An 18,286-nucleotide genomic window follows, 5' to 3' on the forward strand; every position below is an offset into this window, starting at 1 on the left:
TCTGATGCTTTGGAAGCTCTCTGTGGACCATGTTTTTTTCTGTGGGATGCGACTAAGAAAATTTCAGGAAAGACCAACTAGAGCAGCTGAACTTTATTTGGGGTTAATCAGAGGTACTTTAAATGATGGCAGGTGTATGCAGACTCCTATTAAACATGATTTTGAATGTGATTGCTTAATTCTGAACACAGCTACATCCCCAGTTATATGCAACCACATTATTTCAGTTTTCTTTTACAAGATATGACGAGTCCACGGATTTCATCCTTGTGGGATTTATCCTCCTGCTAACAGGAAGTGGCAAAGAGCACCACAGCAGAGCTGTATATATAGCTCCTCCCTTCTCTCCACCCCCAGTCATTGTCTTTGCCTGTGTTAGTAATAGGAAGAGGTAAAGTGAGGTGTTAGTTTTAGATTCTAAAATCAAGAATTTTTTTATTTTAAAATGGTACCGGTGAGTACTATTTTCCTCAGGGAGAAATCGTCAGTCTGGATTCCCAAGAGGAATGAAGAGATCTTCTTTCTGCCCCGAGGTTGATGATCTTAGCAGACGTTACTAAGATCCATTCTGGTTCCCACAGAGCTTCTGAAGATAGTGCAAGAAATATCTTCAGTGTGGAGAACGGTGTCATGCTACAAGCAGCATTGAGGTATGTTCAGTCTTTTTTTATTTCTGAGGAGACTTGTTATATCATAACTGGCTGACATTATTTCCCTATTAGGGAAGGGGTAAGCAGTAGACCTATATGGATTATGGTGTTACTGAAATTACTGTTTTATACATATTGATTACTACGGTTATGTAACTCAATATGGGCTTGACACTGGGAGAGGCAGCTGTGACACTTCCTATATTTAATATTTGGCATAATGATATGTGTGTGTGAATGCATTAGGGGACCACATGGCTTATTAAAACCGCTTCCCATGCGGTTATGGAGACAGTTAATGCGACGCCCACAGTGGGCGGGGTCTATTTCGCTCGCTCAGACGCGCAGTTTTCTCCTCACTAGAAGGCAGCAGGCACTAGCTCCGGTGGGGCCTAAAGTTGAATTTCAGTCACCGGATCGTTATTGAATCAATCTTGAGTACCCTGGGGGCAGGTAGACGCCACAGCAGAGGCGAGGTGCAGGGGCTGTTATCGTTTTTGTAAAGTTTAGTTACAAATAAAAAGACTCTTTAAAAGGTGATTTAGCTTTTTTCTCAAATTGTGCAATAATTTTTGGCTAATTTGAACTGTTTAGCAAAATGTTTAGGGCTAAAAAAAATCGTTTTTGGTGCAGTACAGAAAAATTGTTGCGCTTTTATTATTTAAAGGCGCAGTAAAAAAAAAAAAATTTTTCCCCGAAAATTCTTTGAATCAATAAATAAGGTTAAAAACGACTATTGTGGCTATTGCTAGTCTGTTTAACATGTTTGAACTCGAGGAAACTCCTTGTTCTTTGTGTTTAGAGGCCATTGTGGAACCACCCCTTACTTTGTGTACCTCTTGTACTGAAAGGGCCTTACAATGTAAAATGCATATTTTATGTAAAGAAAGTGTGCCTAAGGATGATTCTCAGTCTGAAGAGAATCAGGATATGCCGCCTAATTCTCCCCAAGTGTCACAACTTTTAACGCCCACCCAAGCGACAGAGAGTTCCTCAAATGCGTCTAATTCTTTTACTCTGCAGGATATGGCTGCAGTTATGTCAACTACCCTTACAGAGGTATTATCTAAGTTACCAGTGTTACAGGGTAAACGCAGTAGGACAGGAATCAATGTGAATACTGAGTCCTCTTGATGCTTTGTTGGCTATTTCCGATGTGCCCTCACAGGAATCTGAGTTGGGGGTCAGGGAACTTTTGTCTGAGGGAGAACTTTCGGAATCGGGAAGTGTTACCTCAGACAGATTCGGACGTCATGTCCTTTAAATTTAAGCTGGAACACCTCCTCCTGTTACTTAGGTCTTAGCGACTCTGGATGACTGTTACCCTATTATGGTACCACCAGAGAAATTGTGTAAAATGGACAAATATCTTGAAGTTCCCAATTACACTGATGTTTTTCCGGTTCCCAAGAGAATCTTGGAGATAATCAAGGAGTAGTGGGACAGACCGGATATACCGTTCTCTCCTTCTCCTAATTTTTAGAAAATGTATCCCATATCAGACACCATTCGGGACTCTTGGCAGAATGTCCCTAAGGTGGAGGGAGCTATATCTACCCTGGCTAAGCATACAACTATTCCTATTGAGGACAGCTGTGCTTTCAAAGACCCTATGGATAAGAAATTAGAGGGTCTTCTAAAGAAATTATTTATTCATCAGGGTTTCCTTTTACAACCGACAGCCTGCATTGTTCCAGTTACGACTGCAGCAGCTTTCTGGTTTGATGCCTTAGAGTCTCTTAAGATTGAGACCTCTTTAGAGGATATTTTAGATAGAATTAAGGCTCTCAAGCTAGCTAATTCTTTTATCATAGATGCCGCCTTTCAAATTGCTAAGTTGGCGGCAAAAAATGCAGGATTTGCCATTTTAGAGTGTTATGGTTAAAATCGTGGTCTGCCGATGTGTCATCTAAGTCTAAGCTCTTGGCTATTTCTTTCAAGGGTAAGACCCTATTCAGGCCTGAGTTGAAGGAAATCATTTCTGACATTACTGGAGGTAAAGGTCATCTTCTACCTCCAGGATAAGTCTGTTAAGATGAGGGGTAAACAGAATCATTTTCTTTCCTTTCTGAACTTTAAAGGAGTACCCTCTTCCTCCACAAAACAGGAAGGGAAATTTGCTCAGGCCAAGTCTGTCTGGAGACCCAACCAGGCTTGGAACAAGGGTAAACAACCCAAGAAGCCCGCTGCTACTACCAAGTCAGCATGAAGGGACGGCCCCCGATCCGGGACCGGATCTAGTAGGGGCAGACTTTCTCTCTTTGCCCAGGCTTGGGCCAGAGATATTCAGGACCCCTGGACACTAGAAATCGTGACCCACGGGTATCAACTGGAATTCAAAAGTTTTCTCCCAATAGGGAGATTTCTTCTTTCACAATTGTCTGTAGACCAGATAAAAAGAGGCGTTCTTACGTTGTGTTAAAGACCTCTCTACTATGGGAGTTATCGTCCCGTTCCAAGACTAGAGCAGGGACAGGGGTTTTACTCGAATCTTTTCTTGGCTCCCAAAAAAGAGGGAACATTCAGACCTATTTTAGATCTCAAGAGTCTAAACAAGTTTCTCTGAGTCCCATCTTTCAAGATGGAGACTATCCGAACAATTTTACCAATGATCCAGGAGGGTCAATATATGACTACCGTGGACTTGAAGGATGCATACCTTCATATTCCTATCCACAAGGATCCTAATCAGTACCTAAGGTTTGCCTTCCTGGACAAACATTTTCAGTTCGTGGCTCTTCCCTTCGGGTTGACCACAGCACCCAGGATCTTCACAAAGGTTCTAGGGTCCCTTCTGGCGGTTCTCAGGCCGCGGGGCATTTCCGTGGCGCCTTATCTGGACCAAATTTTTATTCAGGCGTCGACTTATCATCTAACAAAGTCTCATACAGCCACAGCGTTGTCCTTTCTGAGATCTCACGGATGGAAGGTGAATCTAGAAAAGAGTTCACTAATTCCACAGACAAAGGTTCCCTTCTTGGGAACTCTGATAGATTCTATAGCCATGAAGATTTTTCTGACGGAGGTCAGAAAATCAAAGATTCTAAATACATGCCGAGCCCTTCAGTCCAATCTTCGGCCATCAGTGGCTCAGTGTATGGAGGTAATTGGATTGATGGTGGCGGCAATGGATATCATTCCGTTTGCACGGTTTCATCTCAGACCACTGCAACTGTGCATGCTAGGACATTGGAATGGGGACTATGCAAATTTATCTCCTCCGATAAATCTGGACCAAGAGACCAGAAACTCTCTTCTTTGGTGGTTGTCACCGGATCATCTGTCCCAAGGGACGTGTTTCTGCAGACCCTCGTGGGTGATAGTGACAACGGACGCCAGTCTTCTAGGCTGGGGTGCAGTCTGGAATTCCCTGAAGGCTCAGGGTGTATGGACTCAAGTGGAGTCTCTACTTCCAATCAATATTCTGGAATTGAGAGCAATATTCAATGCGCTTCAGGCGTGGCCTCAGTTGGCTTTCGGCCAAATTCATCAGATTCCAGTCGGACAACATCATGACTGGCTTTCATCAATCATCAGGGAGGAACGAGGAGTTCCTTAGCGAGGACAGAAGTATCCAAGATAATTCAATGGGCGGAGGCCCACTCTTATCTGTCAGCAATCTACATCCCAGGAGTGGACAACTCGGAAGCGGATTTTTTAAGCCGACAGGCTTTTCATCCGGGGGAGTGGGAACTCCATCCGGAGGTATTATCCTCACTGATTCTCTGATGGGGCAGACCGGAATTGGATCTGATGGTGTCTCAACAGAATGCCAAGCTCCCAAGATACGGATCCAGGTCGAGGGATACTCAGGCCGAACTTATAGATGCCTTGGCAGTGCCTTGGTCGTTCAACCTAGCTGATGTGTTTCCACCGTTTCCTCTCCTTCCCCGGGTGATTGCTCGGATTAAACAGTACTGAGCTTCAGTAATTCTAATCGCGCCTGCGTGGTCATGCTGGACTTTGTATGCAGATCTAGTGGACATGTCCTCTCTGCCTCCCTGGAAACTTCCAGTGAGACCGGACCATCTCATTGAATGTCCTTTCCAACATCCAAATCTAGTTTCTCTGCAGCTGACTGCTTGGAGATTGAACGCTTGATTTTATCTAAGCGGGGTTTCTCTGATTCGGTCATCGATACTTTGATTCAGGCACCTAAGCCTGTCACCATGAAAATCTATCCTAAGATATGGCGTAGATATCTTTTTTGGTGTGAATCCAAGGGCTACTGATGGAGTAAAGTTAGGATTCCCAGGATTCTGTCTTTTCTCCAAGAAGGACTGGAGAAAGGTTTATCAGCGAGTTCCTTAAAGGGACAAATTTCTGCTTTGTGAACTTTGCTACACAATTGTTTAGCAGATGTTCCAGACGTTCAGTCTTTTTGTCAGGCTCTAACCAGAATTAAGCCTGTATTTAGACCAATTTCTCCACCCTGGAGTTTGAATTTAGTTCTTAATGTTCTTCAAGGGGTTCCATTTGAACCCATGCATTCCATAGATATTAAGTTGTTATCTTGAAAAGTTTTGTTTTTGGTTGCTATTTCTTCTGCTCGTAGAGTTGCTGAGCTTTCAGCATTACAATGTGATTTGCCTTATCTTCCATTCTGATAAGGTGGTTTTACTTACCAAACATGGTTTCCTCCCTAAGGTTGTTTCTAATAAGAATATTAATCAGGAAATAGTTGTTCCTTCATTATGTCCTAACCCTTCTTCTTAGAAGGAGCGTATGTTGCATAACCTGGACGTGGTCCGTGTCCTGAAGTATTACTTGCAGACGACTAAGGATTTCCGTCAATCATCTTCATTATTCATTGTTTTTTCTGGAAGGCGTAGGGGTCAGAAAGCTACGGCTACATTTTTCTTTTTGGCTAAAGAGTATCATTCGCCTGGCATATTTGACTGCTGGACAGCAGCCTCCTGAAAGAATTACGGCTCATTTCTCCAACATAGGTGTGTCCGGTCCACGGCGTCATCCTTACTTGTGGGATATTCTCCTCCCCAACAGGAAATGGCAAAGAGCCCAGCAAAGCTGGTCACATGATCCCTCCTAGGCTCCGCCTTCCCCAGTCATTCTCTTTGCCGTTGTACAGGCAACATCTCCACGGAGATGGCTTAGAGTTTTTTGGTGTTTAAATGTAGTTTTTATTCTTCAATCAAGAGTTTGTTATTTTAAAATAGTGCTGGTATGTACTATTTACTCTGAAACAGGAAAGAGATGAAGATTTCTGTTTGTAAGAGGAAAATGATTTTAGCAACCGTTACTAAAATCGATGGCTGTTTCCACACAGGACTGTTGAGAGGAATTAACTTCAGTTGGGGGAAACAGTGAGCAGACTTTTGCTGCTTGAGGTATGACACATTTCTAACAAGACTCGGTAATGCTGGAAGCTGTCATTTTCCCTATGGGAACCGGTAAGCCATTTTCTTAGTTTAAGTAAAAGAATAAAGGGCTTCATTAGGGCTTAAAAAACTGGTAGACATTTTTCTGGGCTAAAACGATTACTTTACTAAGTATATTTGGCAGATTATTACTTTTAATAGTTGTTAAATCTTGGGGATTGTTTTAATAAAAACGGCAGGCACTGTATTGGACACCTTTTTCACTGGGGGCCTTTTCTAGTCATAGACAGAGCCTCATTTTCGCGCCTCTAATGCGCAGTTGTTTTTGGAAAGCATGGCATGCAGATGCATGTGTGAGGAGCTAAGAACCACTGAAAAAGCTTATAGAAGGCATCATTTGGTATCGTATTCCCCTCTGGGCTTGGTTGGGTCTCAGCAAAGCAGATACCTGGGACTGTATAGGGGTTAAATGTAAAAACGGCTCCGGTTCCGTTATTTTAAGGGTTAAAGCTTTCAAATTTGGTGTGCAATACTTTTAAGGCTTTAAGTTACTGTGGTGAAATTTGAACAATTCCTTCATACTTTTTCACATTTTCAGTAATAAAGTGTGTTCAGTTTAAAATTTAAAGGGACAGTAACGGTTTTATTGTAAAACGTTTTTTGTGCTTTGTTGACAAGTTTAAGCCTGTTTAACATGTCTGAACCATCAGATAACGATGTTCTATATGTATGAAAGCCAATGTGTCTCCCCATTTAAATATATGTGATATATTTGTGTCATAATGTCCAAACAAAGTAGGGATAATAATGCCATAGATATGATATTGCCCAAGATGATTCCTCTAATGAGGGGAGTAAGCATGGTACTGCATCATCCCCTTCTGTGTCTACACCAGTTTTGCCCACACAAGAGGCCCCTAGTACATCTAGTGCGCCAATACTTATTACCATACAACAATTAATGGCTGTAATGGATAATTCTATTGCATGCATTTTTTCCAAAATGCCTACTTATCAGAGAAAGCGTGATTGCTCTGTTTTAAACACTGAAGAGCAAGAGGACGCTGATGATATCTGTTCTGACATACCCTCACACCTATCTGAAGGGGCCAGGAGGGAGGTTTTGTCTGAGGGAGAAATTTCAGATTCAGGGAAAATTTCTCAACAAGCAGAACCTGATATTGTAACTTTTAAATTTAAATTTCAACATCTCCACGCACTACTTAAGGAGGTATTATCTACTCTGGATGATTGTGACAATTTGGTCATTCCAGAGAAATTAGGTAAGATGGACAAGTTCCTAGAGGTTCCGGTGCCCCCCGATGTTTTTCCTATACCCAAGCGGGTGGCGGACATAGTAAATAAGGAGTGGGAAAGGCCCGGCATACCTTTTGTCCTCCCCCTATATTTAAGAAATTAGTTCCTATAGTCGACCCCAGAAAGGACTTATAGCATACGGTCCCCAAGGTCGAGGGGGGCGGTTTCTACTCTAAACAAACGCACTTCTATTCCTATAGAAGATAGTTGTGCTTTCAAGATCCTATGGATTAAAGGTTAGAGGGTTTGCTTAAAAAGATGTTTGTTCAGCAAGGTTACCTTCTACAACCAATTTCATGCATTGTTCCTGTCACTACAGCTGCGCGTTTCTGGTTCGAAGAACTAGAAAAGTCGCTCAATAAAGAATCTTCGTACGAGGAGGTTTTGGACAGAGTTCAAGCTCTTAAATTGGCTAACTCTTTTTTATTTTAGATGCCGCTTTGCAATTAGCTAGATTAGCGGCGAATAATTCAGGGTTTGCTATCGTGGCGCGCAGAGCGCTTTTGCTTAACATCCCTTTCAAGGGTAAAACACTGTTTGGCCCTGACTTGAAAGAGATTATTTCAGACATCACTGGGGGAAAGGGCCACGCCCTTCCTCTGGATAGGTCTTTTAAGGCTAAAAAGAAGCCAAATTTTCGTCCCTTTCGCAGAAACGGACCAGCCTCAAATTCTACACCCTCTAAGCAAGAGGGTAATACTTCTCAAACCAAGCCAGCCTGGAGGCCGATGCAAGGCTGGAACAAGGGTAAGCAGGCCAAGTCACCTGCCACTGCTACCAAAACAGCATGAAGTGTTGGCCCCCGATCTGGGAAGGATCTGGTGGGGGGCAGACTTTCTCTCTTTGCTCAGGCTGGGGCAAGAGATGTTCAGGATCCTTGGGCGCTAGAAATAGTTTCTCAAGGTTATCTCCTGGAATTCAGGGAACTACCCCCAAGGGGAAGGTTCCACGGGTCTCAATTATCTTCGAACAGGCATTCTTACACTGTGTAGAAGACCTGTTAAGCATGGGAGTGATTCATCCTGTTCCATTAGGAGAACAAGGGATGGGTTTTTACTCCAATCTGTTCATAATTCCCAAAAAAGAGGGAACATTCAGACCTATTTTAGATCTCAGGATTCTAAACAAGTTTCTAAGGGTTTCATCATTCAAAATGGAAACCATTCGAACGATCCTTCCTACCATCCAGGAAGGTCAATTCATGACCACGGTGGACTTAAGGGATGCGTACCTACGTATTCCTATCCACAAGGAACATTTTCGGTTCCTAAGGTTCGTCTTTCTGGACAAGCATTACTTGTGGCACTTCCATTCGGATTAGCCACTGCTCCAAGGATTTTCACAAGGGTACTAGGGTCCCTTCTAGCGGTGCTAAGACCAAGGGGCATTGCAGTAGTACCTTACGTGGACGACATCCTGATTCAAGTGTCGTCTCTGTCAAAAGCAAGGGCTCATACGGACATTGTCCTAGCCTTTCTCAGATCTCACAGGTGGAAAGTGAACATAGAAAAAAGTTCTCTGTCCCCGTCAACAAGAGTTCCCTTCTTGGGAACAATAATAGTTTCCTTAGAAATGAAGGTTTTTCTGACAGAGGCCAGAAAATCAAAACTTCTAAGCTCTTGTCAGGTACTTCATTCTGTTCTTCTTCCTTCCATAGCGCAGTCCATGGAAGTAATAGGTTTGATGGTTGCGGCAATGGACATAGTTCCCTTTGCACGAATTCATCTAAGACCATTGCACCTGTGCATGCTCAGACAGTGGAATGGGGATTATACAGACTTGTTTCCGACGATACAAGTAGATCAAATAACCAGAGATTCACTCCGTTGGTGGCTGACCCTGGACAACCTGTCACAGGGAATGAGCTTCCGCAGACCAGAATAGGTCATTGTCACGACCGACGCCAGTCTGGTGGGCTGGGGCGCGGTCTGGGAACCCCTGAAAACTCAGGGTCTATGGTTTCGGGTAGACTCTCTTCTCCCGATAAACATAATGGAACTGAGAGCGATATTCAATGCTCTCAAGGCTTGGCCTCGACTAGCAAAGGCCAAATTCATAAGGTTTCAATCAGACATCATAACGACTGTTACATATATCAACCATCAGGGGGTAACAAGGAGTTCCCTGGCGATGGAGGAGCATCCGGGGGAGTGGGAACTCCATCTGGAAATCTTTGCCCAAATAACTCAATTATGGGGCATTCCAGACATGGTTCTGATGGCCTCTCGTCAGAACTTCATGGTCCCTTGTTACGGGTCCAAATCCAGGGATCCCAAGGCGACTCTATTGGATACAATAGTAGCACCTTGGATCTTCAACCTAGCTTTTGTATTCCCACCGTTTCCTCTCATTCCCAGGCTGGTAGCCAGGATCAATCTGGAGAGGGCTTCGGTGACCTTGATAGTTCCTGTGTGGCCACGCAGGACTTGGTATGCAGACCTGGTGAATGTGTCATCGGCTCCACCATGGAAGCTACCTTTGAGACAGGACCTTCTTATTCAGGGTCCATTCGAACATCCGAATCTGGTTTTCCTCCAACTGACTGCTTGGAGTTTGAACGCTTGATTTTATCAAAGCGTGGGTTTTCAGATTCTGTAATAGATACTCTTATTCAGGCTAGAAAGCCTGTAACTAGAAAAATTTACCATAATATATGGAAAAAATATATCTGTTGGTGTGAATCTAAAGGATTCCCATGGAACAAGGTAAAAATTCCTAAGATTCTTTCCTTTCTACAAGAAGGTTTGGAGAAAGGATTTTCTGCGAGTTCTCTGAAGGGACAGATCTCTGCTTTATCTGTTTTGCTTCACAAAAGGCTGGCAGCTGTGCCAGACGTTTAAGCGTTTGTTCAGGCTCTGGTTAGAATCAAGCCTGTTTACAGACCTTTGACTCTTCCCTGGAGTCTTAATCTAGTTCTTTCAGTTTTTCAAGGGGTTCCGTTTGAACCCTTACATTCCGTAGATATTAAGTTATTATCTTGGAAAGTTTTGTTTTAGGTTGCAATTTCTTCCGCTAGAAGAGTTTCTGAGTTATCTGCTCTGCAGTGTTCTCCGCCCTATCTGGTCCATGCAGATAAGGTGGTTTTTACGTACTGAGCCTGGTTTTCTTCCGAAGGTTGTTTCCAACAAAAATATTAACCAGGAGATAGTTGTACCTTCTTTGTGTCCGAATCCAGTTTCATAGAAGGAACGTTTGTTACACAATTTGGACGTTGTCCGTGCTCTAAAATTCTATTTAGATGCTACAAAGGATTTCAGTCAAACATCTTCCTTGTTTGTTGTTTATTCTGGTAAAAGGAGAGGTCATAAAGCAACTTCTACCTCTCTATTTTTTTGGCTTAAAAGCATCATCAGATTGGCTTATGAGACTGCCGGACGGCAGCCTCCTGAAAGAATCACAGCTCATTCCACTAGGGCCGTGGCTTCCACATGGGCCTTTAAGAACGAGGCTTCTGTTGATCAGATATGTAAGGCAGCGACTTGGTCTTCACTGCACACTTTTACCAAATTTTACAAATTTGATACTTTTGCTTCTTCTGAGGCTATTTTTGGGAGAAAGGTTTTGCAAACCGTGGTGCCTTCCATCTAGGTGACCTGATTTGCTCCCTCCCATCATCCGTGTCCTAAAGCTTTGGTATTGGTTCCCACAAGTAAGGATGACGCCGTGGACCGGACACACCTATGTTGGAGAAAACAGAATTTATGTTTACCTGATAAATTACTTTCTCCAACGGTGTGTCCGGTCCACGGCCCGCCCTGGTTTTTTAATCAGGTCTGATGATTTATTTTCTTTAACTACAGTCACCACGGTATCATATGATTTCTCCTATGCAAATATTCCTCCTTTACGTCGGTCGAATGACTGGGGAAGGCGGAGCCTAGGAGGGATCATGTGACCAGCTTTGCTGGGCTCTTTGCCATTCCCTGTTGGGGAGGAGAATATCCCACAAGTAAGGATGACGCCGTGGACCGGACACACCGTTGGAGAAAGTAATTTATCAGGTAAACATAAATTCTGTTTCTACTAGGGCTGTGGCTTCCTCATGGGCATTTAAAAACGATGCTTCCATTGAACAGATTTGCAAGGCTGCGACTTGGTCGTCTTCACACTTTTTCCAAATTTTCCAAATTTGATACTTTTGCTTTTTCTGAGGCTGGTTTTGGGAGAAAGGTTTTTCAAGCAGTGGTGCCTTCCGTTTAGGTCCCTGTCTTGTCCCTCCCTTTCATCCGTGTCCTGTAGCTTTGGTATTGTATCCCACAAGTAAGGATGAAATCCGTGGACTCGTCATATCTTGTAGAAGAAAAGTAAATTTATGCTTACTTGATAAATTAATTTCTTCTACGATATGACGAGTCCATGGCCCACCCTGTCATTTTTAAGACAGATTTAAATTGTATTATATTTTTTATAAACTTCAGTCACCTCTGCACCTTTGGCTTTTTCTTTCTCTTCCTAACGTCGGTCGAATGACTGGAGGTGGAGGGAAGGGAGGAACTATATATACAGCTCTGCTGTGGTGCTCTTTGCCACTTCCTGTTAGCAGGAGGATAAATCCCACAAGTAAGGATGAAATCCGTGGACTCGTTATATCGTAGAACAAATTAATTTATCAGGTAAGCATAAATTTACTTTTTTTTGTTCTCTCCACCTAAAAGATTTCAGTTTGTTTTTCAATTGAGTTGTACAGTTTATAGGTCACATTAAAGGTGGAAAAAGTTCTGAAATGATTTATCTTTGTCTCATTTTTTTTACATCACAGAAACCTGACATTTTATGACTTTTTATATCCACTGTGTATGTATATATGTGTATCTGTATATATGTGTGTGTGTGTATACACACACACACACACCGTCTTTTCGAAGTAAAACTTAACCTTTATTAAGGATATTTAAAACTGCTTTGTTCCAAACGTTTCGTTGTCAGACGTGATATCTTTGTCAATGGCAAATGTCAAGGTAGCGGTGAAACAAACACAATACCCAAACGGCTATTTAAACTAAAAACTGGTTGCGTAGGTGCCGATGTAACACGCAACGTAGCCAAAATTTCGTAAACATACCACTGCATGGCTGACTAACATAGCCAATGGAAATAGTGAACACATCACCAGCACATTATCAGAATGCACGCATCCAGAGTCAGAGGTGTCAAACTGTTCTATCAGAACCTATTTACAATGTAATTGGTCATACAGTAACTATTATAAACAGTTAACAACAATAATAGAGCAGAGTTAAACATTCCAAGAGTTCTCCCTGTCCCAAGGAATATGGTAGATTCAAGTGGTTGTGTTAACACGGACAGTAAAACTTAAGGAGGCATATTATTGTAAACGAGAATCTGCTTAGTATAGAGGATTTGATATGTCGGCTTAATGATCAAGAAATGGGCCCTGGTTACAGGAACACATTGTAATCCAATTGCACATTATGTCCTTTTTGGGGTTACTGTATCCAAGAGGTAAATCCAATTGGTTTCAACCTGGTAAAGCTTTTTGTGTCTATACCCACCCCTTATCGGTGGTACTCGATCAATGAGCATAGTCCTTATGCTAGCGACCGTATGTCCTGCCTGCGCAAAGTGACGTGCCACTGGCTGGTCAGAATTGCCTTTGTCAATTGCCTCCCTGAAGGGCAAGCAGGTTGTTAGAATGTATATATGTCCAATGAGTGAATTTGCACTGGTAAAATGTTTTACTTTTTACTATCTTTAAAATAGTGGTCTAGTAACTTTTAACCCCTGACTAGTAAACTAGATATTCTATTTTTCTACCTGTATTTATGTAATTTAGTGATAATTCAGCAATTATTTATTATTTCTCACACAGAAAAAACCCAAAATCCTTATACCAAAAGACCAATCATTGACTGATGCCAGCAAACATGGAGCAGGGGCTGAGTCACTCTTTTTTGATAAGGTGATATTTTGAGAACTACTATTTACATAATATAAAGGATTTTATCTGTAAGAAATACCTTTCTGTAGAAATTTATTTAATGATTGTGTTGCATATCTTGTCCCCAATAATCCCTCCCTTTTCTTTTTAAATCCAATATGTAACTATTTTTTAAAGCTCTTAGCCATTTTAAGCATTTATTCTATTGCTTATTCCTAACAGACATTTCCCAGAAGTACAGTTCAATTATAAGCCAAAGTAATAAATTTTAAATAATGTATGTAAACAATATTTTACGTTGACAGTGGACATTCCTGTAAGTCACTACTGTCGTGGATGGTTTTGTGGTGAAGTATAAAATGTTGCCTTTTCCCTACCTCAGGTACGGAAAGCTTTGCGAAGTACAGAAGTATATGACAATTTTTTGCGTTGTCTGGTCATATTTAACCAGGAGGTAATTTCCCGGGCAGAGCTAGTGCAGCTGGTATCTCCTTTCCTTGCGTAAGTAGCATATTTTGGTAGGTATTTCTGATTTTTTTCTAATAGAAGAGTCTGACTCTAACAAGTCATATTAAATTTAGATATGTAAATTACATGTAGTGTGCCATTGATGAAACCAAAAAAACACACACACAAAAAAACTGCTTCCTTTCTCTTGCAGGAAGTTCCCAGAATTATTTACATGGTTTAAAAATTTTCTGGGGTACAAGGAATCTGCTCACATGGAAAACTTTCCTAAAGAGCGTTCAACAGAGGGTATTGCAATGGAAATAGACTATGCCTCTTGCAAGCGCCTCGGTTCTAGCTACCGGGCTTTGCCGAAAAGCTTCCAACAACCCAAATGCACAGGCAGGACTCCACTCTGCAAGGAGGTAAGAGGCAGCAAAATTAAATACTGTTTACAATTGTTACAGAAAAATGACAACCTAGAAAGGTAGCTGCTAAATATACTTTCTTTTTCTTTCCTATGGCATGGAGAGTCCACAACGTCATTCTAATTACTAGTGGGATATTAAACTCCTGGCCAGCAGGATGCGCCAAAGAGCACCCCAGCAAAGCTCTGTCAAAGGAGGATGTGGTTAGATGGTTTCTGAAGATGCTTAATCCTTTTATGGGTACTTTTCTCTGCAAGCAAGAATTGGGGCTATGCTCTGTCCATGTAAATCTCTTTAGTAAGAATAATGGTGGATTTTAGCAGTTAGAAAGCGGCAAAGTGGTCTTTGTTTTTTTTTCTAACATTAATGCCACCCCTTTATAGAAAGCCAGGGTTAGTTACCCTGTTCTTTCTTTTCTTCCCTAAGATATGGTGAGTCCATGGCTTGAGTAATTAATTTTAGGAATATCACTCCTGGCCAGCAGGAGGAGGCAAAGAGCACCACAGTTAAACTGCTAAGTATCACTCTCTTACCCTCAACCCCCAGTCATTCTCTTTGCCTTCGGTGCATGGAGGAGGTGAAGTTTAGGTGTCTGAAGAAAGTTTTGGGGTATAGCCGTATTCCACTTCATTCCTTGCAGTCAGTAGTGGTGGCTTTAAATCATTTAGGAAAACTCAGTAAGTACCTCTTAACAAGCTCCTAACAATGCTGGTTTAGAAAGCCTGTGTTGGCTACTCTGTTCTTTCTTTTTCAAAGGTCTTTGAAGAACTGAGTCTTCTCATACCTTGTAACTGTCTACATACCGGACAGCGGAGCAGGTAAGTGCTTTTTCTTTCAGTTGGGGAGACCATGCACTTAACAAATTAAGACACTGCTTTTTTATTGGGACATAGATAATCCTGTTGTATGGATTACACTGGGGCATGAAGCAGGCACTGTAGCATGTGCAAGACTAACATTTAAACTTTTTTAAAAAGAAAGGGTAAAATGTTTTTATTAGGCTTTATTTTCTGACACATATTTACTTGATAAAACAATTCAAGTTTAAACTGAAAGTAAAGCTAAATTTTCTATTTTACCAGTTTATTCATTCCCCTTTTGCTTTAAAATAAAACGATACAACATTTTAAACTGTCCGGTTTTAAAAAAAACTTATTTTTGGTACTCAGTGTACCTGAAAGCGGTTTTTAGTGCCTTTCTTTGTTGCAGCTGTAATTTGAGCTTGAACAGGGGCACTTTCATTCATCAAAGTTTACAAAGCAGCCGTTTTGTTTAAAAAAAAAAAAAAAAATTACCTTTTTTTCTTTTCACAGCTAGAGCAGCTTCCCCCACCTGGAGATCCTCTCTCTCCACACGTCGGCAATGAATAATCCTGCTTCCTCCAATCACAGCATGGCCTCAGGCAATGGCTACCCTGGGGGGAAAGCTGTTATTGGAGGAAGCAGGATTAATCATTGCCGACGTGTGGAGAGAGGATCTCTAGGTGGGGGAAGCTGCTCTAGCTGTAAAAAGAAATAAAGGTTTTTGTTTTTTTACCAAAATGGCTGCTTTGTAAACTTTGATGAATGAAAGTGCCCCTGTGTTTTTTTGTTTTTTTAAATAATTTTTATTAAGGTTCACCAAACAGTACATAACTTACTAGGTACAAGGGAAGACATAAAAGCATGAGGTCAACATTACATACAATTAGAAATGATCAATACCTTGTCCCATCACAAACTACAGTTCTTATTGTCTATATTCCCATCCATTAGGACACCAAACAATACATAACTTACTAGGTACAAGGGAAGACATAAAAGCATGAGGTCAACATTACATACAATTAGAAATGATCAATACCTCGTCCCATCACAAACTACAGTTCTTATTGTCTATATTCCCATCCGTTAGTACAAGATAGTAAAGCCTTCCTGTTAATAGTGAGTCACATTTGGACCCTGCCAAAATCTAAAACCTATAGAAGGCAAATGTTAGGTAGGGGACCACTCTTGGGTCCCATCTGGGGGTAGAACCTCATTTTATTTTATTAGTTGGTTAATCATATGACTCATCGTCCCTGATATTAGAAGCCTCTCTGAGGCCTCAACAACACAAACAAAAGGTATAGTTAGGTGGGGAGGGTGATTTTAACTATGTCAAAGGAAAAAGTATAGATAAGGTGAATATAGTGCCCCTGTTTTTAATAGTATTTCTCCAACATAGGTGTGTCCGGTCCACGGCGTCATCCTTACTTGTGGGATATTCTCTTCCCCAACAGGAAATGGCAAAGAGCCCAGCAAAGCTGGTCACATGATCCCTCCTAGGCTCCGCCTTCCCCAGTCATTCTCTTTGCCGTTGTACAGGCAACATCTCCACGGAGATGGCTTAGTTTTTTGGTGTTTAAATGTAGTTTTTATTCTTCAATCAAGAGTTTGTTATTTTAAAATAGTGCTGGTATGTACTATTTACTCTGAAACAGAAAAGAGATGAAGATTTCTGTTTGTAAGAGGAAAATGATTTTAGCAACCGTTACTAAAATCGATGGCTGTTTCCACACAGGACTGTTGAGAGGAATTAACTTCAGTTGGGGGAAACAGTGAGCAGACTTTTGCTGCTTGAGGTATGACACATTTCTAACAAGACTAGGTAATGCTGGAAGCTGTCATTTTCCCTATGGGATCCGGTAAGCCATTTTTATTACATAAGAATAAAGGGCTTTACAAGGGCTTTTAAGACTGGTAGACATTTCTGGGCTAAAACAATTGATATATAAGCATTTTTAATACTTCATAGCTTTGAGGAGTTATTTTATTCTTGGGAATTATGTAAAATAACCGGCAGGCACTGTATTGGACACCTTTTTCTCTAGGGGCTTTCCCTAATCATAGGCAGAGCCTCATTTTCGCGCCTCTATTGCGCAGTTGTTTTTGGGAAGCAAGACATGCAGATGCATGTGTGAGGAGCTCAGATACATAGAAAAAGCTTTCTGAAGGCGTCATTTGGTATCGTATTCCCCTTTGGGCTTGGTTGGGTCTCAGCAAAGCAGATACCAGGGACTGTATAGGGGTTAAATATAAAAACGGCTCCGGTTCCGTTATTTTAAGAGTTAAAGCTTTCAAATTTGGTGTGCAATACTTTTAAGGCTTTAAGACACTGTGGTGAAATATTGGTGAAATTTGAACAATTCCTTCATACTTTTTCACATTTGCAGTAATAAAGTGTGTTCAGTTTAAAATTTAAAGTGACAGTAACGGTTTTATTTTAAAACATTTTTTGTACTTTGTTATCAAGTTTATGCCTGTTTAACATGTCTGAACTATCAGACTGTGTTCTGTATGTGGGGAAGCCAAGGTTCCTTCTCATTTAAATAGATGTGATTTATGTGACACAAAATTTAGAGAAAACGATGCCCAAGATGATTCCTCAAGTGAGGGGAGTAAGCATGGTACTGCATCATCCCCTCCTTCGTCTACGCCAGTCTTGCCCACACAGGAGGCCCCTAGTACATCTAGTGCGCCAATACTCCTTACTATGCAACAATTAACGGCTGTAATGGATAATTCTATCAAAAACATTTTAGCCAAAATGCCCACTTATCAGCGAAAGCGCGACTGCTCTGTTTTAGAAAATACTGAAGAGCATGAGGACGCTGATGATATTGGTTCTGAAGTGCCCCTACACCAGTCTGAGGGGGCCAGGGAGGTTTTGTCTGAGGGAGAAATTTCAGATTCAGGGAAAATTTCTCAACAAGCTGAACCTGATGTGATTACATTCAAATTTAAATTGGAACATCTCCGCGCTCTGCTTAAGGAGGTGTTATCTACTCTGGATGATTGTGAGAATTTGGTCATTCCAGAGAAATTATGTAAGATGGACAAGTTCCTAGAGGTCCCGGGGCCCCCCGAAGCTTTTCCTATACCCAAGCGGGTGGCGGACATTGTAAACAAAGAATGGGAAAGGCCCGGCATACCTTTCGTCCCTCCCCCTATATTTAAGAAATTGTTTCCTATGGTCGACCCCAGAAAGGACTTATGGCAGACAGTCCCCAAGGTCGAGGGGGCGGTTTCTACTCTAAACAAACGCACCACTATCCCCATAGAAGATAGTTGTGCTTTCAAAGATCCTATGGATAAAAAATTAGAGGGTTTGCTTAAAAAGATGTTTGTTCAGCAAGGTTACCTTCTACAACCAATTTCATGCATTGTTCCTGTCACTACAGCAGCG

General features: G+C 41.6%; 1 protein-coding gene across 1 annotated transcript in view; it reads left to right on the forward strand.

The window, feature by feature from the left end:
• The window catches only part of SIN3A (SIN3 transcription regulator family member A), a gene marked incomplete at its 3' end in the record, with an annotated part of 448,744 nt that overhangs the window by 335,854 nt on the left and 94,604 nt on the right, over nt 1–18,286 (forward strand). Inside the window, 3 exon segments of the mRNA XM_053717346.1 lie at nt 13,137–13,226; nt 13,588–13,706; nt 13,867–14,077. Coding sequence (XP_053573321.1) covers nt 13,137–13,226; nt 13,588–13,706; nt 13,867–14,077 — 420 coding nt within the window.

The sequence above is a fragment of the Bombina bombina genome, chromosome 6, assembly GCF_027579735.1.
Source record: "Bombina bombina isolate aBomBom1 chromosome 6, aBomBom1.pri, whole genome shotgun sequence".
Taxonomy (NCBI): Eukaryota; Metazoa; Chordata; class Amphibia; order Anura; family Bombinatoridae; genus Bombina; species Bombina bombina.